This window comes from Quercus robur, chromosome 10 (genome assembly GCF_932294415.1).
Source record: "Quercus robur chromosome 10, dhQueRobu3.1, whole genome shotgun sequence".
In the NCBI taxonomy this organism is placed as follows: domain Eukaryota; kingdom Viridiplantae; phylum Streptophyta; class Magnoliopsida; order Fagales; family Fagaceae; genus Quercus; species Quercus robur.
Genome location: NC_065543.1, coordinates 45,816,543 through 45,843,103, shown reverse-complemented (window position 1 = coordinate 45,843,103; position 26,561 = coordinate 45,816,543). Strand labels below are relative to the sequence as shown.

Genomic DNA, 26,561 nt, shown 5'->3' with positions numbered 1-26,561 from the left:
CTGCTCCCTTAGAAAGAAACATTAAGTTGTTTCCCACTTTATAAACTGGAAATAAAGTTGTGATATTCCTCCTTGCATTATTTTTACATGACATTCTCCAATACAAAGTAGGGTGACCTCAGTTTCAAGTGTTTCAAAAAGCTTTCCTTTTGTTGAACTGGAAATGATTCAGGGTTGCATAATTTCTACCCCGTAATCAAATTGTTTCTGTTCCATAAGGCATGGATCTTTTGAAAATTCAAAGATATTGATATATATGCTTGACGGGAAACTTGAATATTATGTTTTAAGTATGTATTTTTACCAAAAAAAGAAAAGGAAAAAAGGTTTTAAGTATGCATTTTTGTACTATATTGCCAGGAACCAAGTTCTTTACAGGTTAATTCTTTAAGTCATATACTGCCGTACTGGATGCTTCTATTTTTAAGCTAACCAATGTGTTTGATCTTCTGTTTGAGAAATAGATTAAGCAATGGTTATTTTCTTGATTTGAGTTTATCCTAAACTACATTGATTTTTATGCCTGTTTTATTGCAACTATGTCTTGTGCTTTATCCTTTGATGTGGCATGTCCATCTCCTGTTCATTGTATTGCATTTTAACATGTCACATTCTGACCCTGCCACCGCTTAGCAATAAATAAAAAAAAGAATTAATTTCAACACACACACCAAATCAAATCTTGGAAAATATTTGGAGTTGTGGGAATTTCAGAGAATTCACTATTTGAATGCTTTGGTAGCTTTTTGATATAGTGTGTTGTAACCTGTTTGACTTATTCTGGTGGTTTAATTGGAGTTGGTGCCTTTTGGTATGAACTATTTCAAAAATCCAATATTTTTCATTTGTTTTAGTTAAAAATGATTCATGAAACTGATAAGAAAATGCATTTATGAACTTTTTTTTTTTTTTTTTTTTTTTGGATGAAATGCATTTGTGAACTTTATAAGTCTAAATGGTGTTAACCTATAGTCCCTTTTTATTTGACCACCAATGTGTTATTTTGTTATATTAATGTTGTAAACAAAGTTGATGCTTTGAATATTCAATTGCTTGTTGCTTGTGTAGTGCCTTTATGTGTATGCAATGCTGGTAGCTCAACTCCAACCTATATTGAAATTTCCACATTATCAATCTATTGTTGACTATTTAAAGTTTGTTAAATTACTGATTTTTTCAAAAGCTTAAACTATTAAGAAATGATGAATTTAATTACTTAACCATAATTCTAACACTCCCCCTCATGTGTGAGCCCAAACTCCTCCTTAATAAGTGAGGTCCAATACGTGGGATTTTAACATTTTAAATATGAGGTTGAGTGGAGACAGGTATTGAACTTAGGGTCTCTTGCTCTAATACCATGTTAAATTACCAATTGTCCCAAAAATTTAAGTTATTAAAAAATGGCGAATGAAATCACTTAACCATAATCCTAACAAAGTTTATATTCTTTTAATGGTTTTTTCTTGGTTTGTGTTATGGCGTCCATAAGTGTTCCATCTGACCACATTGCACCTGTTCAATGTAGATACGTCAACTTTTTGTTTTAGATGCCGAACCTAGTTATTTCGTACAGTATTGTTGCCATTGGCTTCTTCCAGCTCTGGTCCTACATGGGGATATCTCCAACCTAAGCTGGGTTGCTAAGGTATGAGCATATTCTAATATCTATCTCATTTTTGTAACAAGGGGATGGGAACCTCTAATTTCAGCTTGATATCAAGTTTCTTTGTTGAATACTTGAGTTTCTAGAATGTCATTGTTAAATATATAAGTTATAACTGTTGTGTTCTGTATATTGCTTGTTGATTGTGCTGGTGTCTGGTTCTTTTATCTGTCTTCTTAAAAATATATTTCCTTGTAAATTTGTCATTGAATCTGATGGTTGTTTGATACCAGGTTGCTTGTCACCCGTTGGCAGTTCTGGTCAAAAATCACTTTGTGCCAATCTTTGCCATTTGTATGGCATTGCATTGCAGTAAGAAATCTGGGTGGGAAAAGGGAGCAGTTGTGCTTCAGAGTTCAATTTTGCATCTTGCTGAGATATCTGAGAGTGAACGAGACAAACTCATAAAGAAACAAATGGTTTGCTCCTGCTTTTCATCTCTCTCTCTCTCTCTCTCTCTATATATATATATATATATATATATATAAATGATTCAGGAAGTTTAAGATCTATGGCATGCATAAAAATATTAGTCTAATTTAAAAGACATCACATAGTCTCATGCTCTTTGAACTGTGTAATCTTTTTCTTTTTTTGGATAAGTAATGAGTAAATTTTATTGAAAAATGTATGTCACCGATACATCATATCTTTGGTTTGATGAGTATGCTGGGTGTCTTCCTCCTAAAAATAAAAGATCTCTGAAAAATGTAAAGAGGATATGAAATCTACTAAACCAGTTGGTCACCCCGTATCAACTAAAAGCCACGAAAACAATGAGCTTACCAACATCAACTTAATTCTTGTAGTTGACAATTGCTGCGCCCTAAAAATCCTTTGATTACTTTCCCTCCACAAAGTCCACATCAAACATGGTTGTACTAAATCCCAAGCTCTGTGTCAGAAAGAGTTTGGCTTCCTTCTTCAACCTTCAATCAACAAAAGCACAGTCTTGGCCATCACCCCCCAAACTCTGAACATCCCAAGGACAAACTTGCACAACTCCCTTTAAAAAGAGCAGTGGAATAGGAAATGATCCGGGTTCTTGCCCCTTCTCTTGCATATGCAACTCCAATCGACTATTATCTGATTTATTGATATGCTAGAAGGATTGAGAAATTATGTTAAATCCTAGAAAGGAAGGCTTATGCTAATTTAATATACTTTTTAAAGAAATAATTGGTTATCAAATGTGTGGTGATTGCTATGTATTAGTATTTTGTTGATTTTGGTGTTATGTTAATTGAAACAAGGCAGCAGCTGAGTCCTGCACCTTCTAACTCTATTTTGGGGAATAGGGGTTAGGGTTGATGTAGAAAGTGGTAGGGCCAATTAGGATTTGATAGTGAAAAGTATCTGGAGTAAGATTTAGGGTTTAATAGGCTTCTAGGGGTGTTTGCACTTTGCAGATCTGATTTGATCTAATTTTTAGATCAAACAGTTAAAGTAGAGAAATAAAAAGAGTAAATTAAAGAGCAAGTAGAAGATGAATGAGAAAGAAACAGAATGATAGCAAGATATTGGGAAATCAAATGTAGCTCTAATCTGTCAGTTCTCAATAATTTGCCATATTGTTAAATGTGCATATTCTTAAATGTGAGTGAATAATGGTTAAACAATTAAATTCACCCTTCCCATCAGCTTAATCTTTAGGGACAAGTGGTAGTTTATCATGGTATTGGAGCAAGTGATCTTGAGTTGAAAGCTTGTCTCCACTTTACCTCTAATTTAAAAAATTAAAAATTCTACGTGCTAGACCCCACATATTAAGGGAGTTTAGGCCTACACGTGAGGGATAGTATTAGAATAAAAGTTAAATGATTAAATTTACTATTTCCTATTAGTTTAAACTTTTGGAACAAGCTGAATTTTACCATTTCCTGTCAAAATGAGGAAATTCTTTTAAAGATCAAGGTAACTTCTAGTTTAAACTTTTGAGATGGTTTGGTCATATCTAGAGAATAGCAATTAATGCACCAGCTAGAAGAAGTGAATTGATTCAAGTTAATGGAATGAAAAAAGGTCGAGGAAGAACAAAAATAACATGTATAGAAGTAGTAAAAAAAGAATGTGTCAATTAAGGAAGTAACAGAGAGTAAGACTTTGGATTGAATGGAATGGTGGAAAAGAATACATGTGGCCAACCCTTACTAGTTTGTTGAGGATCCATGTTTGAGCCCAAAGTGTTTGGACTAAGGCTTGGTTATTTTTGTTGAAGGTTATTTATTAGAATTACATTTTTTTTTTGTAATGCTAAAGAAAACCCTAAGAAAAAAAACTCTGGCCCCACCATTGAGTAAATCTGGCCCTACATTAAAACCTTAATTAAAAATCCTGAAAAGGCATAAATGGTCAAAACAATAATCTACTATATATCAGCTGACTTCCATGGACTCTTATTGGATTAAAAGGACTTCTTAAACTTAGTAGGGTTTATGAGCTAGTTTAGGGCATTGACAATGGAAAATTCTTCTCCATCCAGCCCAATGGTACATCATCACTAATTTCCATGTGCATCTCTCCATGAGAGGTTCGTTATGCAAATGCTGATTTGTTCTGATCTATATTATAGTTGATAAAAAACTAATTTATATTTCTTGTTAGTCAGGACTGAGTGAATTTTTTAAAGATTCTTTAGTTATAATTTGTTGTCTGGCTTCTTTGATATTTGTAGGTATCTATTGTCAGCCACATTCTGTCTCTAGCCTCTTGTGCATCAGATCCTCCGGTCCCTTTATTTTCCAAGGATACCATTGTGCATGCAGTTCAAACAGTTGTTGATGGTTTTTTGGAAATGTGCATTGCCTTTCTACACTCTTTGATTTCTCTGTGTTCCTTTGTGGAGCCTTATATTCATATTTGTTCTTACTGGACTCATGCAGGGAGGACAATCCTATAACTGCTGGTGTTGTCGATAAGATTAACATTTTTCGCCCAGATAGAGTTTTCATGGTGATGTTGCATTTTCATCTAATATGCTTTTCCGTTTCTGTGTTTCTGAAAATTTTCATGCAAATTCCAGGTCTCTTTCTTATTTCTTAGAGTTTCCCTGCATTGTGCAGTTTATAGTAGAAATGCATTATAAAATAGCAGCAGCTGTTCATCATAGGCATAAATGTCATCGGTTGGCCGGAATTGAAGTTCTTATAAATATTCTCGGGCACAGAGCTGCTGTTTCAAGTACTTCCAAGTGAGTTTACATTGAAAAGCTTTATGTTTTAGTTGTTAATGTGAAGTACTTAGAATTTGCCCATTAGTATCTATTTTGGTCTGTTAAGATGTGGTTGAGGTGCACAGGAAGCGGAGCTGTTGTTTAAGGCCTCATATGTTTAAAATCCCCTTTCAAAAAGTCTTCTCAGATGTTGTGGGGCCTAGAGGTTTGGATTTAGGCTTCAAAAGATTTTATTTTACTAGCTCTGTTCAAGTAGATTTGAAGTCAGCTTGCAGCCGCTTTTGTTGTCTTTTCTTCTCTCTTCTTTCTTCTATGTTTTATAATTACTTTGTCTCCCCCCCCCCCCCCCCTCTTTTTTTTTGAACTTGTTCTCCAAGTTTCAATTATTAGCGAGGGTATTAGACTTCACCTTGTGGGAGAAAGAATTAACTTCCTTCTTTGGATTTAGCTTCTATGATTAATTAGAAAAGGTCAAGAGGATGATCACTTGCTGGATGTTCTTAATGTAATTTGTGATGGTTGCTTTCTGGTTGGCTTAAAAATATTTCAGATTTTCTAGGTCGGGGAGTGCTTCACTATTTTTTTCTTTATGATTGGTGGATATTATATTTTCACTTAATGCTGTGAATTTTTACAGTGTTGTTGTTTGAAAATTGGGCTATTAATTAATTTTCATGTTATACAGTGCTAATTTTGTTCAGTTATGTCACATTGCAGTTAATATGACTTCTCATTTAGATTTTCTAATGTTGAATTTATGCAGTTATCTTTTCAACTTAATTGGGCAATTCATTAGTTCTCACGCTTTACAAGACCAATGCTGTGGTATCATTTCCGCATTGCTGAGGACTTTTAAAAGTAACCCATCTGAGGAAATGATCAGTGTGCTGGGTGAACAACTTCAGGTATATGTCATATATTGATCATAAGATCTTTAGTAGTTTGCCCTTTTTCTCAGTCAAAAGTTACTGCTCTCCTTTGATTGTGTGTTGCAGTTTTTGGTGTCAAAATTGGTGGCTTGTTGCATTCCATCAGAAGCTAATGGGGAGGATTCTGGAACTAGATCGTCTCAAGTTTTATCTTTGTTACTCCAGCTAACTGTAGATTCTGATCCAGCCTTTTATGATTACATCAGAGTAAGGTTTTTAGAAGCAGATTTATTTCATTTGTAATTAAGTCTTGAATTCAATTTAGTTGAAATATTGTCTGAAAATTGACAAAGATATCTTTATGGCAGGAATTGGAACCATTCCCTGAAATAGATATCTTTGATAAAATACGAAAGTTCCATCAGGAATTATGCCGTGCCTACTCTCCAAGAGACCACTTATTGAAGGTAGAATGTGTTCAGCTTTTAAAAGGTTTACATTGGTGTTCAAGTAATTAGATATTGTTCACACCTTGTTTCACTTTTTTTCCCCTTCTATTGGTCCCATTTTCAGTTTGTGAAGAGATCTTCCTATCTTCCACCGAGGTTACTTTTGTGGAGGTGATTTTCCTATTTACCATTATTGTCTGTACTCATGAAGTACATCAAATCTGAAGTTATAAAATGATATTGCTTTAAATGTTCAAAATAAGGAATAGAATTGCATAGTATTAACTTTCTTTTTTGGTGAAGAGTATCAACTTTTGATGTACTAGAAAGTTGGTTTGATTGCCTATTATTAAATTATTCAATTTGCAATGTTCTAGTTCTGTTAATTGAAAACTTGTGATCTTACATGGCTTGTGAGATCCTTTATAAACTTGGTATATTCTTGCAGTCTCCAAGCACTGCACAAGAAGTTACTCATGGGTGAAACTTGTCTGAGTGGAAAGAATTCAGAAGATCTTGTGACAGATAGATATTGGAATGGTGACCATGAGATAGTGCATGCAGTCTGGACTCTTGTCCGTATGTGTGGTTCAGATGATGCTGATAGTGTTAGAGCATTGGCTTCGGATTTCATTTCTAGGGTATCATTATTAGATAGTTTCACTTCATATTTTTTTATTACAGGTTCATGTAATTGGGCTTGTGACATGATCTCTGTTGATTGACTGCAGGTTGGTATTGGGGACCCACATTGTGTTGTTTTCCATTTGCCTGGAGATTCTAGTCACATTCATGTTTGCCAATCAATTAATCATGACACTGCTACAGGAATCAACTTTCACATGTTTACTAGCATTTCTGATGAACTTTTAATGGCTATTTTGAAACTTCTGAAAAAGTACCTGATGGATGATTCTGTTAAAATAATTGATATGACATCACAAGCTCTTCGGGTGAGTGATAGACATAACTACATAGTTTTGTGCACTATGTTTGCTTCCCCCCCCCCCCCCCCCCCCCCCCCCCCTTTTCTCTCTCTCAACTTGCTTGATACCTGGTCTGTGATTTGGTTGTATAATACAAAATTCATTAAAACAATAGATAATCATTTTTTTTTTTGGGGGGGGGGAGTTTTTGACTTATTATTTTGAAGGCTTGTGGTAAGGTATAAAATAATATCTTCATTAGCTATTCGATTAACAAAATCATGTTTGTTTGTTTAAATCTCAATGAAATTTAGTTTCAAAATTTTTAAGATGATACAGTCCTTTTTCCTCTGTTGTCTTGGTACATGGAGCAAGAGAGGATATAAGTTTGACTGGAGGGTTTCACGGTATTTGTTTTGCACAGGAAGTCATTTTTGGATGTAAAAATAACTAAATGTTCTACAGGGTGTAACTTGATCCTTAACGGGACAACCAATCCCAGGTGAAGGTGGGATGTCTGGCAAGTTAGCCTGCACCTTATGATTAATATATTTTTATGTCTCTTGGTGTCTGTTCTTTATCTTTTGCAGATATTACTTGGTTTAAGAAAAGTGATGATGGAAATGGAAAGGTTTAAAATATGGTTACTACTCTTAAATGCATAGTCAAAATGTTAGCCATTAAGACTAGAGTTGTTGAAGGGCTACAAGACAAAACGACTACAAAGAGAACTGTAATTGTAAATCATTGTAAAATGTACAGACCAATGGAGTTTTAGTTCATCATCCACTTTCTTAACATAAGGAACATTGTAAAAGCTAATGGATTGTTTGTAGTTGATCAATTGATTAATTATAGATGAAAATTGTCAACAGAAAAACTCATTGGAAAAGTTTAGATTAGAGTGTTACAATGTTGATGAGAGTAATAATTGAGGGATGTAGATTGGGGGAAATGAAATGCAAGGACTTGGAGATTCATGGAAAGTATTGGAGAGCTTATCAAGATGGGAATAAGGCAGAGGACATAAGTTATTCTAAAAAAGATGAAGAAATTTCTGGTAAGGATATGCCTTTAGGACTGCATTGAGGCATGATATGATTTTCAATTATATCATTATTGTTCAAAAATTTGGAATAGTTATGAGAAAGACTAGAAAATAGTAAATTTTTTTGATAAGTAATAAAACTTCATTGAAAAGAACTGAAAAACAACAAGCAAGCCTTCATGTACACAGGTAGTATACTAGGGACAGGAAACAACAGAAAGTACAAAGATTTAAAAATTCTATAAGAGAAGAGAAAGAATGACCACTCATCATATCCATCTAATCATACAAAGAACAAAAGAAAAAACGCCGCACATCCAACAGAGTGTTCCTCCTTTCAAAAGTGCATTGATTCCACTCTCCCTAAATTGTCCACATAATTATTTAGGAAAAAAAGTTGGGTTCCCTTAGTTGAAATACTTACCTACATGCTATTGTATGACGATCTAAGATTTTGACAAAGTGATCTCCTGCTGCATACTTCTTAAGGTTTGTGGTAGCTGTCATGTTATTTTTTTTCCGTTTCTAGACTTTGAAGCTCATGACAGTTGAATGTATATGTGGGAAATCTAGTTTTAGGACCTGTGTTCAAAATGTTTTGTTTGAGAATTAACTTTGCATGTATGCCTTTTGTTCATAATCTTATTTTGTTACTAACAGTGCTTCATATAAAGGTGTTTATTTTGCAAGATTGACTTTGTTCCTGTTGAATTGTCTTCTAGTGTTTATTTTGTTACTAACAGTGTATTTATGTGTTTATGATTGTTTCTTCGCCTAAACCAGGGAATTCTTTCAACTGAAAGTGGTCAAAGAGCTTTAATGTCATTTGATTCTTATGAGAGGTCTCTTATTGAGGCAAGTATTCTTCTATTTTAAATTTCTATTTTTTAATATTATTTTTTTCAAGCCATAAAATGCTATAAAATCATTTTGGCAATATGGTAAAAAGGTTCTTGTTTTGGCTTAAAGGCTTCAAATCTTATTGTTAGGGTATCAGTAATAGCTTCCTCAGCATCACTACTTTTATCGCTGATTCATATTGAATTTTCCACGTTAACGATGAGTCAAAGTTATTTTTAGGGACTTTCAGTGGTTAGGAATTAGATGCAATGTGGTGGGGTTTGGAATCAAATTTGTATGAGATTTTTGTGAAATATTATTTTGATTACAAAGGAAAACCAAAAGATGATGAATCAACCATGTTGGAACCTAGTGCGCAAATTAACTTTTACTTTCAACATTTTGTGAAAATTGAAAATTCATGTATATTTGGTCGTCTTGCAGGTTCACTCAAAAGGAATAAACATCGATCTAGTGGAAAAGTTCCTTTTGGATCTGGAAAGGAAGTTCAAAGGTACACGGTGCTATATTTTGAAGCTTATTTGTATTTCTGATGTGATTTTTTGCATGTGATGCTTTTTCCTTATGGAAGTGTTTTTGGTAATTTTTTTAATGTGTAATTACATGGTGTTGTCAGCTCTTACTCATTATAGTCAACGTTTTTCTTTCTCTTAGGATAGGTGGATGAATGATTCTTTTTTCAGTTGCTTTTTGGTTGTTTCTTTTCAATAGCCTGTTAACCATGTGCTTTATATTTTCCAGTGAACCTCTGTTACACCCTCCGCCCCTTAGAAACTTATTAGAAGTTTTCTTCTCTGTCTTCACTCCTCTTTTTTGTCCATCTCCTTTCTACTCTATTTTAATTCCTCTTATGGTCTCTTTATTGAGACTACAGAAAATGATTGTTCTTTGATCCTTTATTTTGGCCTTGAATCGTTGGTTTTAAACTTGCATTACCTGTATTTTCCTATCAAAACACACATATTCATATGTACTATGTATATGTGGAGTCCATATGTAGGAGTAGCCTTTAAAATTACACGACAAATTGTTGCATAACCATGTCTCTGGTGACAATGAAGTAAAAAGGATTTGAAGAGATCTAAATATAATAGTTGACAAGTGATGTTCAGGATTATCAATTTGGAATGGATATAATGTCATCCAACAAGTGTTTGAGTAAGGATGATAACTATCTTGTATTTATTAATCATGTAGCCCAGCTTTGCAGGCCCTTCTTTAATTATCATAATTCTACCATCGTTTTTTATTGGAACTGTAAGTGCCTCAGTATTTCACAACTATCATCTGAATTAAAAAAAAAACTGGAACTAGGCTAATTTATGCCTTCAGTTTGGTATAATTCACATTCTGATTTTATTTCCTTGGTACATTTTAGTTTATCCTCTGGAGTTTAGATCTCCCCTTCTTTTTTTGATGATTAGTGCATTGAATATTCACTAATATGATTGTATTTATATTATCAGCTGGAGCAATTTCGTTGGAGAAATCTACTGCATGGGTGACACAGGGTAAAACCTTTGAGATGTGGATTTGTCCACTTGTGTATGCACTAATTGGATATTGCAATGATGTGATTCTAAGGTATTGTATTTATACTTCCTAGAGATATCCTGAGAGTCCTAAACCAAATTCTTTTTACTGGTATTCATTATGGTTGCCTCATATTTTGGTTAATTAGGTTCAATTTTTGTATGCAGATTATGTCAAGAAATTGTGTTGTTGAAAGCTGAGGTTGCTGAGCTTCTATTACCAAGTGTTATTGTCAATCTGGCTGGTAGGAACGATTTGGAAGCTGGTCTTCACAAAACTATCTCCTTGCAGGTTGTATTCTTAAGCTCTTTTGGTTGGTTTCTAGTTATAAGTTTTTGAAATTTATTTTACTTTTAAAATCAGTGGAATATTTAGACATTTTCTGTTTAAAACCGATCACTCTTTGGGAGGCAATAACTCAGGGAGTGTCTGTGGAAAGAATTGTCACTTGTTTCTTGTTTGTGGGCTATGCCTTTTCTTGCTCTCAAATAAAATGGGAAGATATCATGAGGTGAGTGTAAGGTCAACCATGCTCTATAATTCCAACTGCTTTCTGAAGCAGCTCTGAAAGGAGGATTTTGACAAGGACAAGTGATATCCAAACAGAGATAAAAGATTAAGAATTTAACATAATCCTTGTATATTGGATGTGGAACCATTTTAGGACAATATGCAAATACTTTATGCATGAGAAACAAAGGTACACTGCACTAGGTTGTACTGGCCCTTGTAACTGTTTGCAAGTAGCTGGGTATTGGCTTTGTGGTTGAGTTGTTCACTGACAAATGTGCATCAGCATCATTACAATTAAGCTTAACGTAATTATAGTCTGATGTGCCATTCTGCTATATCTTTTGCATTGTTGCTCTCACAAAGTTGCTTTTTAACTTGGTTTCACTTGCAGTTGCAGGAACATATATTCACAGAGTCTAATAAGTTGATCAAATCAATTCAAGTTTTCTTGAATGCCCTTAATGAACTCCGATTATGTCATGTCATGGAAAGATCTTCTCTGCCATCAAAGAGGGAAAGTTCTAAGGTGAATTTGTTAAACTATCCTTGAGTTGTTTGTATTTGATGCTCCTTGAGTTCTTGGATTTTCTCAGATTGTTAAATTTTAAATTCAGTAAATAAATAAAATATTGTCCTCTAAGACTACATCCATCAATTCCCACTTAATTCATGACTTTGTGATGCATTTGTTTGTGCTAAATATATATAGCTTTATTTATTAAATTTGCTTTGGGTTATCAGAAATATATGAAGGAAAAAGATAAGAAGAGGTTTTTTATTTTGTTGATGCTATGATTGTTGAGAAAGAGTTTTGAGGAAAATAAGTATAGATAAAGTTGGGACAAAGTTTCCTGATTTTGGTCTTTACATTGCTTTTGACGGGATGAGGCTTTGCTTATTTGGTTTTGTATAAATTAATTGTCATAAGACAAACAAATTAATTCCGTCAATCATAAGCTGTCAAAGTTTCTATGGGTCATTACTTAGTGCTCGTTCAGCCAAGTGGGGTGTTAGAAGGGGTGAGCCAGTCCTATTTTCTTTGTCTTACACACACGCACACACACGGATATAAACGCATTCACAATGTATTTGCCTTCAAGAGTTTAATCTGCATATTTGTGCTTGATAGACTGATGTTTTGAACACTAAAAAACTAGAACACGGAAATTAATTAATTAATATTTATTTTTAGGCAAAATGTTTGTAAAACTATCTAAAATTAATTTAAAAGTAGTAATAAATACCAAAGAAGTATAATGATACCCATAAAATGCTGTTTAAAGTACAAAACAAGAGTTCAAATTAAAAAAAATTAAGTAATTACACAATCATAACCAAACCAAATCTCTATCATAATTTTTTTTTTTTTTAAAAAAAAAAAAAAAATTATTACCACAATAGTTCCAAAACAATTTTAATTCAAAAGTCCAAACCAAATAAAATCTCTCCTCTCACAAGTCACTACCTGGCAACTAGTCTTCCACCTTTGAAAACCAAAAAAGAAAACAGCTTAGTCTGAGAAAAGAGAATGGAGGAGTGTGAATAAGAGTGGGAAAGTCCAAAAATTAACTGTGGGTCACTGGTCCCCAAAGAGGTTGGTTAGGCTTTGATGGATTGTTGGTCACCAATCTGATGGTTGATCTAAGGTTGGTCGGTTGAGAGAGAGAGGGAGAGAGAGAGAGAAGCTTGTGCTAAAACCCTCAATAGATGATGGAGGTGGTGCTAGGTTAGCAAACCTGTCGCCAAATCTGGCCTTCTTCTTCCCCCTTTTTTTTTGCATAGTTTCATTTGTTAAAGTATTGGATTTATATTGATGTAATGGCCCAAGAGGTCCAATTATGTTGTAAGCCCATGTTTTGCTATCCCTAGCTTGTAGTCTCTATATATACCCTATTAAAGGTTTTTACTGTAATTGATGACTTTAGCATATGGTAAAGATGTAGCCACTAGGGCTTTATTTCATGGATGTACCAAGTAATCTCTTGTGTTCTTCTCTCTTTCTTGCTTCAGCTTTTATTCTCGTCTTTAACAACATCCAATTTGTGTTGTAAGCATTTCCTATTTGTGTTACAAAAGTGTCCACATTAAAAAAAGAATTATTTTTGCTTCAAAAAAAGAGATGCTCGTGGGAGATGCATGTGTTAGGCTATGTTAAGCCTGGTTTGTGTTCAATTCGGTTTTGACCAGACTTGACTTGGAAACTTTATGATTTTAAAAGTGTTTTTTATTGGACTTAGTTCATGAAGTGGAGGCTTGTTCTTTGGCTTATATATATTGTCGCTTCAGAATTAGGGTTTGATGTTTTGTAAGCTGCCTCTGTATTATTCTTTCTTGACATAATGAAAATCGCTGCAACTCATGGATGTAGCCCTAGTGGTGGACCATGTAAATCTTTTTCTTGTGTGATTGTTCTTTGCGTTCTCTATTTTTGCTTCTCATAGGTTTTGGGAATTAGAGCCATTCCCTTCAACATGTAGTTGTGGCTATGTCGGACTCATGTTGGACACTGACATTTTTCTTATTTTGGCATGTCTATGCTTTATAGATTGCTTTAAATGTTGGTATATGAGACTCCTTAGGTTTCTCCAATTATATTCAACTCATATGGTTGAGTTGTGGAATGTGAGATGTTATAGGTAAAAAAGAGAAAAAGAAAAAAGAATGGAGATAGGGAGAGATTTGAGAAAAGATTTAGGCTACTCCAATCAACCCTTCACCTTAGCACATATTTATATTAATGTTTATGACATGATTACAAGAATACCCTTGTTAAATTACTGATTCTCTCAAAAGCTTAAGATGTTAGGAAATGATGAATTTAATCATTTAACCATAATTCTGATACCCTCTCACTTGTGGGCCTAAACTTCCCCTCAATAAGTAGGGCTCAACATGTGGGATTTTCATAATGTTTTAAATGGGAGATAGAGTGAAGAGTGAAGATAAGGATCGAACTTAGGATCTCTTGCTCTGGTACCAGGTTAAATTACCAATTCTCTCAAAAGTTTAGGCTGTTAAGAAATAGTGAATTTAATCATTTAACCATAATTCTAATAACCTTTATTAACATGCTAATATAAATAAATAGCAAGAATCAACTCTTAACACTCACCTCAAGGTGGAGAATATAGACCAAACATGCCTAGCTTGAAAGGCAATGGCAGAAAGGAGTTACAAGCTAATGAATTTGAGAGATTATCACCTAATAGTGTGTTTGGATGGAGGGTGAGGAGTAGGGAGTAGAGAGAAGGGGATGGGGAGTCTTTGATTGACCTTGTTTGGATTTTTTTTTATGGGGAGTGGATTCAGAGGGGTAAGATACACCCGAACCCCTCATTTTTAATTCTTTAGAGTCAGGGGAATTTGGAAGGGGAGAGATTCTACTTGTATTAAAATTTTTCTATGGACCTTTATGATGTCAATTTATATATGTTTCTTTAAATTAAAAAAGAGCATGGTGTAATTGTCAATTTATATGATGTATTATCATTTCTTCTCCTTCCCATTTTACTTTTTAAAACATCCAAACAAAAGGGAGGGGTATCTATTCCCCTCCCCATATATAATTTTTAAAACATCCAAACAAGGAGAAGGGAGAAATATGAGATACAAAGTTCAGTTGTCAAATATGAGAGAGAGAGAGAGAGAGAGAGAGAGAGAGAGAGAGAGAGAGAGAAGGTTTAGCTACTCCAAGCAGTCCTTCACCTCATCACATATCTATAATAGGGTTTATGGAATGATTATAAGAATACATTATTGACATGTTAATATAAAAATAATAATAAGTAACTCTAACACATATATTGATGCTGTTACCTACAAAAACTCTTTACTTCAAATAAAAAAAATACTAATGTGTTCACAAATCCTTAACAAATTTTTTTAATCTCATGAATTCAGCTTGTATCATTTGGGTCAGTCGTGATAATCTTCCCATTTGAGTGTTAATTACACTAGTTTAGCCAGTGCATGGTTTATTTGGAGTTCTTTTTGATGACCCCACTGCCCCCTCCCAAAAAATAATATACTGCTTTGTTCTGCAGTCTGCAAAGCCTTCAAGTTATAGCTCAAAATCCCGTTCCACCACAGTAAAGGCCAGAGATTTAGTTACTACATCAAGTGCAGTAGAAATGGCAACATCTTTATGGGACAAGGTATTATCTACATACACACAAAACTTATAAATTTGTGTTCATATTATGTTGTAATATTTGGCTTATAACATCATGAAAATTGGATTTAGTTATTTATCAAAAAAGAAAATTTGGATTTAATTGCGATTTAGTCTTTTACGGAGATCATGATATGTGACAGTTTTTTGCTCCATTTTACTTTTTTCTAACATGTTACATTTATTCCCAGGTTTATTGGCTTTGCATTGATTATCTTCGTGTAGCTAAATCAGCAGTTGTGAGTATCGAAGTTTGCTTCTTATTCTTTTGTTTTCAATTTTGCTGCCCCAATCCATTTACTTCTTTAGCATTTATTTGACGGTTTCTGTGACATGGATTGTTTACTTTATAGATCTGCGGTTCATATTTTACTTCTATGATGTATGTTGAGTATTGGTGTGAAGAGCATTTCAACAGCCTCATACTGGGGAGCCCAGATTTCTCCCATAATGAAATGGTAAGTCTCATGGAGATACTGTGTGTCATACCCATTTTAGATATAGAGGTTTTTTTTTTTTTTTTTTTTTTTTTTTGCTATTCAGGATCATGTTTATGGTCCAATTTGTTGTAGAAAAATAGACAGCCACCAAGGATCCATGTAATCTTCAAGTACATTTGAACTTTTCTTATTTCTATTGCTCCTCTGCATTCTTGAAGATTCTCATAATTCCAGTCTTTTTTGTTTTTATGGGTCTTCTTGATCACCAGTTACCACTTCATGTTGAAATACTAGTCTCAGCAGTCACTCAAATCAATGAACCTGACAGCTTGTATGGGATCATCCAGTCACACAAGGTTAGTCTATATTATTTACCTTTCTAAATGTCCTTACGACCCATTATCAGCATCTTTTGTGCCCTAGTGCTTATTATTTGTGTAGTGCTACCTTTTGTGCTGTGCTTAGGAGGATTTTTTGTGTACCTCTCTGTCCCCGCCCCCAAAAAACAAAACCCTCCCTAAACAACCCAAAAGGAGAAGAAGGGGGGGGGGGGGTGTGGAGGACAAACAGAACAAAAAAGAGATAAGGGGAAAATGGGAGAAAAGTTCTAATAGTACAACCCTTTGCTGTCCCTGATATGGAAATAAATGGCAAATGGTGCAAATCAGTAATTTTTTTGGCCCCTGCTTAGATGTATTGTTTACTATGCCTGGTTAGATTCTTTTTTATTTATTTTTGTATATGTGTATGCATGTATGTATATTAACAAGGGTAATCTACGTGTATATTACCATGCTGTTTGGAATTTGAACTTCTGTCTGGGTGCTGTACACTGAATAGTCTACACGGATGTGACTCCATATTTCTTTTTAGTGACCTATGGGCCACCCCTTTGATGTATTGATTGCATCCTTGTTTTTTAGTCTGATTTATCTAGTTAATTCCGACCTGCTGTTTCTATTCGTTGGATTCTCAAACTACTTTTGGGTAACAGACTCTACCACTCTTCATGTGGTGGCGTTTAATGCTCACCCAGCCAAAACTTTATGATAATTTAAAATTGTCTTTGTTTTATGGGTTTGACACCTCTCCACTGATTGGATCCTCCATTTAGTTGGTTTGTCAATTAGCGAGTTGAACTGCCAAAGTGTATATATATCACTTAATTGGTAGATTTGGTCAAACATTGTGCGATTGAAGTCATTCAATCTAACTGAGCTTTTGTGGATCTAATGCTCAATTTGATGACTTGATTTAATTTACACTACTAAATGGCCAAACTTCAGTAGCAATTGTAATGGCAAACTCATATAACTTTCATCAGTTCTTCTGGATGATGCTTAGCTGACAGGGACCAAAACATCATCCAAATATAAACTGGTTAATGAAAGTCTGAGCTTGTAACTTTTTTTCTGCTACAATAGTTTGACTCAATATCTGTGTTGGTTTGTAGCTTGTATTTACATTCGCAATATAATTATATTCTCACACTTCTGTACTTTTGTGGCCTTTTGGTGGTAATGGCTTCAAAAGTTGATCTCTCAAATCATTACCTTTGAGCACGAGGGGAACTGGAGCAAGGCCCTTGAATATTATGACTTGCAAGTACGATCAGATGCCTCACTACAAATGGATGGTAGTTCCAGATATTTGTCATTGGAAGAAACTCAACCAACAAATCATCTATCGGTATCCAAACTGGAGGATGAGATGACACACAGGAAACCTTATAAAGGACTGATTAGATCTTTGCAGCAAATTGGCTGTATGCATGTGCTGGACCTATATTGCCAAGGATTGACTTCTGGGAAGGGTCAGTTTCAGCATGATCTGGAATTTGCTGAATTGCAGGTTTGCCTTCTTTGTTTATTTTGTCTTGTTATAAAGTTATGATTAACAATATATGTCACCCATCTTTCTAGTTGTAGTAAGTTATTTGGATAAATTGATGCTAAAATTTCCATTTTCCTCATTTTTGTTTGTAGTATGAGGCTGCATGGCGTGCAGGAAACTGGGATTTCTCTTTACTTAATGTGGGAGCAAATTCTCCATCTTCTAGTCAGCACATAAGAAGTGACCATTTCAATGAAAATTTGCACAGGTAATTTGTTTTGGCCTTTTGTTTAATAGGAGTCTATTGTAAAGTTCTAAATTTTATACCTTACTGGCTGGAATTCGGAGAATTTTTCGTACTGGCCACCCAACTAGTACAAGTAACCCCGTGTTCTATCTTGCCTAAAATACTGGCCCTTAGGTTTCTTATAGCTGTTTCAGCCAAAATATTTGTTTGACATGAATGAGTTTCAAAGCCACAACAATGTCACCAGCAATTTCATGTCTGAGCCACTGCGCGACATCTTGTTCTGCGCCACTGTCAACCTGTTTGTCTCAATGTTTTATTAGTCTCCGACAAGGCTGCCATATTCAGGAGATCTTATTCTCAATTTTTCTATTGATTTGAGTTTTGAAACTTTAGGAGCAGTCTGTAGATGAAGCGAATGCCGGCAATGGTGGTGGAGTGTGGCATGTGAAGTAATCTGAAAGTGAATGTGGGGGGTTAATGAATGGTTGGGATCAGTTATGCCTTCATTGTATATTGAATTTACCTTTGGAATCTTGAAGGATCTAGACTCTAAAATTGTGGGAAGTGGACCATAACGTTTCACTATGACTTATTTTCATTTTAATTTTACTTTCTTTGGAGTTTGGACCTTGGAAAATGAGTCATGCAATGGACTTGTTATATTGTTCTCTAGCAAGGTCTTGAGCCAAAGTAGAACTACTAGTCCAACTCAAACATGGCTTATGGTTTTTTTTTTCTTTTTAACTCTCCAAATCACCTTTTTAAGAGATTAATTCCCAAAAAGTACAAACAAAATAATATTTATAAATTAAATTAAGGTTTTGATAAATAAAATAATCTTATTCAACAAGATAAAAAGAAGAAGAAAAGAAATTAAGGTATATTTAGTTTGGTTTTGTATTTTTACAAATACACACACATATTAGCAATAATCTTGAAACGGTATAGTGGTACACACCAATACCAGAACATTTCGTTCTAGTGGCCAACTTGAAAGAACCACCAATATGGTATTTATGACATTGGTGTATTGTAAACATTTCAATAATAAATTTCTTTATTTGAAATGAATACTCTTGATATATAATAGTAAAGAAACCATTTCCCCCTTTAATACATAGCCAAAATTGAGAAATCATTTGAACTATGCTGCATCAAGTCACACTTTACCATAGGTTACTAATTACAAAGTATAAAAGAAGGCTAATAAGTAGCTCATGATTCTAACCTCACATCACACCTAGGAGTTTAATTTTTAATGTTTTTCACCCATAGATATTTCATATTATGTAGGACATGTGAATGTATATTTAGTGCACTTAATAGGGTAGCAAGAAAAGTACGTATTTTCATCAAATTGTTGCTAATGCAATCTTTTTTATTCTACAAATTAGTTGCTTGAGGGCATTGCAGGAGGGAGATTTTGATGAATTTCATAGAAAACTGAAAGATTCAAAGCAGGTAATATTCATCAACATTTAATATCCTTAAACCAGCAATTGGACTTTATGTAATCAACTTATGTTTCATTTGTTTTAGGAGCTTGTGTTGTCTGTTTCTCGTGCAAGTGAAGAGAGCACTGAATACATCTACTCAACAATAATCAAACTCCAGGTACTTATAATACTTGTATTACAATGCTCCTAAAGTGAAGAGAGCACTGAATAAATCTACTCAACAATAATCAAACTCCAGGTACTTATAATACTTGTAATACAATGCTCCTAACATAAAGGGCAATAGCCAGTATGGCTTCATAAATTTTGAAGCATAAACTAGTAGTAGCAACCTTTTGGAAATCAAGTCTAAATTATAACTTGTGGTTCTTTCTGACATTGGTATAGTTCTCTTTGGATAATTAGAATTGATTTTAGTCAATCCTGGTAGTTGCTGAACTTCTAGAAAACCTAGGTAGATATATTAACAGATTTTCTTTCAATAAATGTTGATTTTGGTGGGTACCAACACAAAGTCTAGCAGGTATTTGAATGGTTTGAAATCCTGTGAAATTTTAGAACCTAAATCACTGTGCAGGTCTCATGGTTTTTTTTTTTTTTTTTTGGTTGCTAATAATGAATATAAAATATATTTATTTTTCTTTATATAGTGTTTGTTTCAAATTTCTGCTATGTCAATGTCCCCTTTGCAGATTTTTTATCATCTAGGCATGTCTTGGGATTTACGTTGGACAACATCTTCATGTGAGAGAATAAAATTCTTTCTGGAGAAGCAGAAAGTATTTTCTGAGCCTGCAATTCCAACCACAAACCAGGTATTTTGTTATCAACCTTGCTTTTGTGATGAATAAAATGCAAGCATCTGTCTTTTATTCTATAAAAGCTCACTCTTCTTCTGTTTTGTTGTTTTTTTATTTTATTCTGTTGATGATGTTGGTTCCTCTAATAGATCCTTTATTCCTAAACCATAGAAACTGCATTGCCTTTAATAGATTGTTCAATTCCAGTCATGTTCTAATGTTTAATTTTGTGGCAATATACTTCCTCGATCCGTTCTTAAATTGTAATAGTGACATGTCAGAGGGCTTTGAGGTCTTTGCGGAGTAAGATTAGAGCCTGTTCTATACTTATCCGCAATGATAGGGTGCTCCTAGATGCTTAAGAAAAACCGTTGTTACAATATTTCCTGGAAAATTGCCATTTTTATTCCTTTAAACCAAATTTTCATGTAGAGAAGAAGCTGCATAATTATCATAATAATGTACGTTTATGGCAGAAGTCTATTGTGATTGAATTTTGAAGCATATTTCCATTTTCACACCCAAAACATATGTGTATATATATAGAGGAAGGGAGACTGCAAAGGAAAAAGAAAAAGAAAAGAGAAAAGATATTCTGTTTTTTCTGTTCTTCTGATCGAAGTTTTTGAATGTCAACTAGTTGTCATGGTTGAATACGGATTGGAATTCCATTTTGGAAAGATCACAGCTACATATGAATCTGTTGGAACCATTTATAGCATTCAGGCGAGTACTTCTTCAAATCCTTAGTTGTAAAAACAGTAAGATGCAACATCTATTGCAATCTGCATCCACACTTCGTAAGGTATGAACAATGGTTATTGTTATTTAATTTATTTTTTAATCCATAACTTGACTTAATCCTGTTTCTGATATCTTGTTCTTTGGTTATAGGGCTCCAGGTTTTCTCAAGCTGCTGCAGCTTTGCATGAGTTTAAGTTCCTATGTCTTGAAGCCACAGAGCAATACTCAACCTTGTATTGGCTTGGAAGGGTAGAGTTTCCAATACTTTTCCTTATGTCTGGAACTTTAAACTTTGTTTGAGTGTAAACTGTTAGAGCTAGTATTAATTTATTTTTATCAACTCTCCATCATATTGAATCTGACTTTACTAGTTTCTTGAATTGTTTTGAACAATTTTGTGTTTTGAAATTATTGCATGTATGAATCTGTTTTGAATTGTTTAAAACTCATTTGATCTCAGAAGCAATGCAATGCAAAGCAGAGTTGACTGTATGTCTACATTTAATTAATACATCAGTAAAATAGTTTTAAATCTTTTGATATCAGACAGATATACAGTGTGTCTGGGTTTACATGTGATTGCATGTGTATTGACACTTCATTTACTACAGGGATCATTTTTCTTTATCTTTTATCTGAACACATGAACCTCTGGATCTCTAGATATTAGGCACTTGCTCATTGTTAAACTTTTTGAGTTTCTCTAATGAGCCTCACCTAATGCTTCATCTTCCTATCCATATATGCAATATCCTTTATATTGTGGGTGACAGTTGTTTAGGTTTATACCATTTCCAGACTTCCAATATGCTTCTGACCCAAAAAAATTGAAACTAATATCTAGTTTGCGTTTCTGTCATGTCTATGGATTTTATTTGCTACTATAACTAGTGAACTGCATAATTTGCTCCCTTAGAACGTTTGCTAGCCTTTGTGCAGAAAATCTTTTGACAGGCCCCTTTTTCCTGTGGAAAGAACATGATATTTCTAATCATTATCCTTGGTTTGAATGGAGAGAAAACTAACTATCAAGATTTTTGGTTTCTATAGAAACTTTGTGCTTATTCGTTTAAATACATTAATTTCTACCCAATTGTAGACATCTATTTCATGTGTATTGCTGATATGCTCAGACATAATTAGCACATGCATTATTGTAAGTACTTGTGTGATGGCAGCTTGAAGAAGCAAAGCTTTTGCGCGCCCAAGGTCAGGATGAGATTGCTATCAGCCTTGCAAAATATATCATACAGAATTATGAGTTAAATGAAGAGGCTTCAGATGTATATCGCTTGGTTGGGAAGTGGCTGGCAGAAACTCGAGCTAGCAAGTAATACTCTAAATTTATATATTCAAAAAATTTGTTTTGTGCCCCTTTAGGTTTTATATGTGCTAGTATTTTTAATTTTTCTAATTGTTTTGCACACTGCTTGTGGTTCAAAATGCAGCTCCAGAACTATTTTAGAGAAGTATTTGAAACCTGCAGTTTCGCTTGCTGCGGATCAGAATACGACAAACAAGAAGTCTATCGAAAGACAAAGCCAAACTCATTTTCATCTTGCTCATTATGCAGACGCTCTATTTAGGAGTTATGAGGAAAGACTTACCTCTAATGAGTGGCAAGCAGCAATGCGCTTAAGGAAACACAAGGTATCAGTACTAATTTATGAGATCCTTGGAATCCTAAGTTACACTTTTTCTTTTTTTTTTTTTAAATTTCATGGGTATGTTAATTATGCAGAAAATAGAATTGGAAGCACTTATTAGACGTTTGAGAAGTTCATCAAAGGTGAACTCCAATGCCTAATCCACTTATTTTACTGGTGAATTCTGTACTGTTGGTTCCATAGTGGTATGCCACTAAGTTGCTTTACCTTTCTAATAAGATTTTCATGTACAATATTTTAGGGGGAGAAGACTGACTACTCTGTAAAAATACTAGAATTACAAAAGCAACTTGCAATGGATGGGGAAGAGGCTGAAAAATTGCAGGTATTGAGAATTTGTCTATGTCACATGTTCTGCTGAACAGGACCTTTGGTGAACTGAACAGTCAGTAATCTGCTGAGCATATGAATGTACAAACTTGTTTCTGTATTCAAACCCACTTGATGGAGTTGCCAGTGAAGCATACTTGGAATATTTATGTTTAATTTTTACATGGATGCTTGTTCATATCTAACGGAGAGGAATTTTAAGCCTATAAACTTTTGTTTGAATTAATTAAATTTTGTGATTGGTTTCATTTAATCTTGCAGGATGACAGAGACAATTTTCTCAGTCTAGCATTGGAGGGATATCAACGTTGTTTGGTTATAGGTGACAAATACGATGTGAGAGTGGTATGCAATTATTTATCCATGTCCTCTTTTCAACAAATTGAAATATGTTATGCACTATTTGGGTGAAATGGATAAAGTTGAAAAGCTTGAATCATGATACATGAGAATATATGACACTGAATCTGAATTACTTTACATGAATTTTAATTAAAGTGAATTTAGCTTCCTTGGAGGACCTAACATATGTGGTTTCAGGTGTTTCGACTAGTTTCCCTGTGGTTCACTCTCTTTTCTAGACAAAATGTTGTAAATAGCATGCTTAGCACAATTAATGAGGTACGTTGAAATTAGCAGGCTTGGTTACTTCTTAAATTTCTTTTCCCCTTTCTTAAAAATGTTTGATGTCTTATTCTTAAATATATATAAATATAGGTTCAGTCTTACAAATTCATACCACTTGCTTACCAAATTGCATCAAGAATGGGTAGCTCAAAGGACACTTCGGGGCCACATAATTTTCAGGTTTGAAACTGAGGTGATATTTTTATACTTTATAGAGTTTGGTGTTCGTTTTTAACCAGGATTGTTGGACAATGCAGTTTGCTTTGGTTTCTCTGGTGAAGAAAATGGCCATTGACCATCCATACCACACAATCTTTCAGGTATATAAGATCCACTCCTTTTGCTGGTCTGAAGCATATTATGTGGCTTATGGTTTTCATCCGCATAATTTGCCTTTGGATTACTTCTGTATGGAATTGCAACTGATAAGTATAGCGCAAAACTTGAACCTTCACCTTATCAATGATATATTAATATGCACTTTTGCATGTTTGACTGGAGGTATTGTAAATGTGGCCTTTTGCACCCTTTTCATATTTTAATGTTTTACTTCTCTCTGTGTTACTAGCTTCTAGCTCTGGCAAATGGTGACCGTATTAAGGACAAACAGCGTAGCAGAAACTCATTCGTGGTAGATTTGGATAAAAAAATTGCAGCAGAAAATCTATTAAAGGAGTTATCATCATATCATGGAGCTATTATAGTACAAGTAACTTCCATATGTTTGACTTCTATAAATATACCTTTGTAAGATTCCAGTCTTGTGTAAAATCTTATATTATTCCCTCTCTCTCTCTCTATCTGTATAGATGAAACAAATGGTAGAGATCTATATCAAACTTGCAGAACTAGAAACAAGGAGAGAGGTTAGTCAAATAGGTTCTAATTTCAGAATTTGTTCTCTTCCATTTATTTCATTCTTAATTATGGAAGTTAAAAACTCAATATTGTGTTCCTAATGTGAAAGCTGAGAATTTGTTTTGTCAACAGGATACCAATAAGAGGATGACACTACCAAGAGAAATACGTAGTCTTCGACAGCTAGAACTTGTAAGTACAAAACTATCATCTCTAGTTTGGGATTTTTGTGTTTTATATTGATTTGATGATGCACTATTAGCCCAAGATAGTTTCCGTGATGAGAGAGAATGGTAATGTGAAGTTGAAGTCGAGCTTTTAGACAAAAAACAAGATAGGTTTGTGGTCAGCTAGATCCTTTTATTTGTCTCTCTCTAACTGTGCCATGTTAGCAATTCTACTATCTGATTTCTAGGTGCTCTTTTTTTTAGTTTCATTAAATACACGCCTTTGACACAAGCACCCACAAGATGCAATGCAAATCCCTCCACATATATCCACAACCACATTTACAGGCAGGCAATTACTCTCTTATACATGCCCTTGGCCTGCTTTGTATATACATTAGACAGATGCTTGCCAAGTGATGGCACCTACAGTTTTCCCCAAATGATTAAATGAGACAGATTTCAGATGTTTGGTTGGTTGGGCATGCATGCCTTCATTCTCACTTTGTACATTGGACTATATCAATATCTACTCTTTCAATTCATTCTCAAGTATCTCATGCCAAGGGCTTTCCTATATCAATCATATATTTCACAGCCACAGCAGCATTACATGATTGTTGGATGTCTACAATGTAATGCAGTTCAGTTCAAAGTTTTCATTTTGTTGCAACACTTCTGTTTCAAAGCTAAAAATGTCCCTCAGTTTCCCAAGAGGATAAATTTCAATTTTCCTCCTTGTGGTTTGGCCCTATCAGAATTTAGTCCCACAAACTTTTCAATATTACATTTTCACCCTACGGTATGGACTAAAATGAAATGTTGGGGATCACATGCCTCATGTGTAAAAGGTGCCTATTTTGGATGGAACCCTAACAACTTCTGTTTCAAAGCTAAAAATGTCCCTCAGTTTCCCAAGAGGATAAATTTCAATTTTCCTCCTTGTGGTTTGGCCCTATCAGAATTTAGTCCCACAAACTTTTCAATATTACATTTTCACCCTACGGTATGGACTAAAATGAAATGTTGGGGATCACATGCCTCATGTGTAAAAGGTGCCTATTTTGGATGGAACCCTAACAATTTCATTTTTATCAACCCCCCACCCTCCCAAAAGAAAAGGAAGACTTTTTTTTTTTTTGTAATTCTTGGAATAAAAATGTTAACCTGAAATAGCCTATACATTTATGCAAATTCATCAGAGAGTTTGTGAGTGATTTTTGTGACTCTTGAGACTTATGCTTGATGATGTGTTCAATATTTGCTTCTTATTTGGCTTATTGATGCAACATTGTGTCATTGATCTTGCATTACTTTTCTTTCCTTAGTCCCACACTTAAAGTAGTAAAAACCTTAGAAGTTTTGCATTTGTGTTGGATCTTCAGGTACCAGTAGTGACAGCTACCTTTCCAGTTGATCGTAGCTGTCAGTATCATGAAGGCTCTTTTCCTTACTTCAAAGGTTTAGTGGATTCTGTAATGTATGTATTAGCCAGATAAATCAGTTTCATACCAATTTATTTGTTTATTTTTTTTTTTTTTTGTGACAAAAATGTAATTTAGACCTGCCAACTTTTTCCAAAAATCATTTTAGTCCTTTAAGTTTGAAGTTGGTCATTTTGTCCAGTAGCTTTACCCAAAAATCATTTTAGTCCTTTTAAGGACTAAAATGATTTTCTATGACCAACTTCAATCTTTAAGGACTAAATGATTTTTGGGCTAATTAAGTGGGTGTAAATTGCAATTTTTTCCTCACTATAATAGCAGTACTTGATGTGATGCTAATAATCTAATATATATGATGAGACATGCAGGGTAATGAATGGTATTAATGCTCCAAAAGTGGTAGAATGCCTAGGTTCTGATGGTCGCAGATATCGACAGCTTGCAAAATCTGGAAATGATGATCTGCGACAAGATGCTGTAAGAATTTTAACTACACTCTTCATCATTTTTTTTACTCTGTTAACATTTAAACATTGGGAAAATATGCAATAAGTTTTCAATCAATTTGAATGGGAAGCATAAACTCCATGTGACCATGCTTGGCAATAATTGATCCAAATTCAGTCCTTGCTACTTCTATAGCTGATATTGGCATTACGTAAATGAGTATGAATTTATTGTTCTGCATCAACCACCTGCCAAGTTCTTCTTCCTTGTCTTGAGGTAAAATATTTC

General features: G+C 34.2%; 1 protein-coding gene across 3 annotated transcripts in view; it reads left to right on the top strand.

Moving 5' to 3' along the window:
• LOC126703666 (serine/threonine-protein kinase ATM) overlaps positions 1-26,561 on the top strand; it is a 58,457-nt gene that overhangs the window by 24,803 nt on the left and 7,093 nt on the right. For 2 of the 3 annotated variants that reach the window (XM_050402710.1, XM_050402709.1), the window contains exons 30-69: positions 1,529-1,648; positions 1,900-2,085; positions 4,341-4,462; positions 4,549-4,618; positions 4,729-4,856; positions 5,602-5,743; positions 5,834-5,974; positions 6,076-6,174; positions 6,281-6,327; positions 6,605-6,797; positions 6,888-7,109; positions 8,914-8,985; positions 9,415-9,484; positions 10,458-10,575; positions 10,692-10,815; positions 11,429-11,563; positions 15,081-15,191; positions 15,400-15,447; positions 15,562-15,666; positions 15,918-16,004; positions 17,182-17,499; positions 17,634-17,749; positions 19,126-19,192; positions 19,271-19,345; positions 19,881-20,003; positions 20,629-20,793; positions 20,883-20,981; positions 21,911-22,062; positions 22,181-22,382; positions 22,474-22,521; positions 22,641-22,724; positions 22,991-23,074; positions 23,270-23,350; positions 23,447-23,536; positions 23,614-23,676; positions 23,925-24,065; positions 24,166-24,222; positions 24,347-24,406; positions 25,767-25,861; positions 26,195-26,303. In XM_050402710.1, coding sequence (XP_050258667.1) covers positions 1,529-1,648; positions 1,900-2,085; positions 4,341-4,462; positions 4,549-4,618; positions 4,729-4,856; positions 5,602-5,743; positions 5,834-5,974; positions 6,076-6,174; positions 6,281-6,327; positions 6,605-6,797; positions 6,888-7,109; positions 8,914-8,985; positions 9,415-9,484; positions 10,458-10,575; positions 10,692-10,815; positions 11,429-11,563; positions 15,081-15,191; positions 15,400-15,447; positions 15,562-15,666; positions 15,918-16,004; positions 17,182-17,499; positions 17,634-17,749; positions 19,126-19,192; positions 19,271-19,345; positions 19,881-20,003; positions 20,629-20,793; positions 20,883-20,981; positions 21,911-22,062; positions 22,181-22,382; positions 22,474-22,521; positions 22,641-22,724; positions 22,991-23,074; positions 23,270-23,350; positions 23,447-23,536; positions 23,614-23,676; positions 23,925-24,065; positions 24,166-24,222; positions 24,347-24,406; positions 25,767-25,861; positions 26,195-26,303 — 4,569 coding nt within the window. Of the gene's footprint in view, positions 1-1,528; positions 1,649-1,899; positions 2,086-4,340; positions 4,463-4,548; positions 4,619-4,728; positions 4,857-5,601; positions 5,744-5,833; positions 5,975-6,075; positions 6,175-6,280; positions 6,328-6,604; positions 6,798-6,887; positions 7,110-8,913; positions 8,986-9,414; positions 9,485-10,457; positions 10,576-10,691; positions 10,816-11,428; positions 11,564-15,080; positions 15,192-15,399; positions 15,448-15,561; positions 15,667-15,917; positions 16,005-17,181; positions 17,500-17,633; positions 17,750-19,125; positions 19,193-19,270; positions 19,346-19,880; positions 20,004-20,628; positions 20,794-20,882; positions 20,982-21,910; positions 22,063-22,180; positions 22,383-22,473; positions 22,522-22,640; positions 22,725-22,990; positions 23,075-23,269; positions 23,351-23,446; positions 23,537-23,613; positions 23,677-23,924; positions 24,066-24,165; positions 24,223-24,346; positions 24,407-24,476; positions 24,558-25,766; positions 25,862-26,194; positions 26,304-26,561 lie in introns of those variants that run through there. The other variant, XM_050402711.1, reaches the window with a different exon arrangement.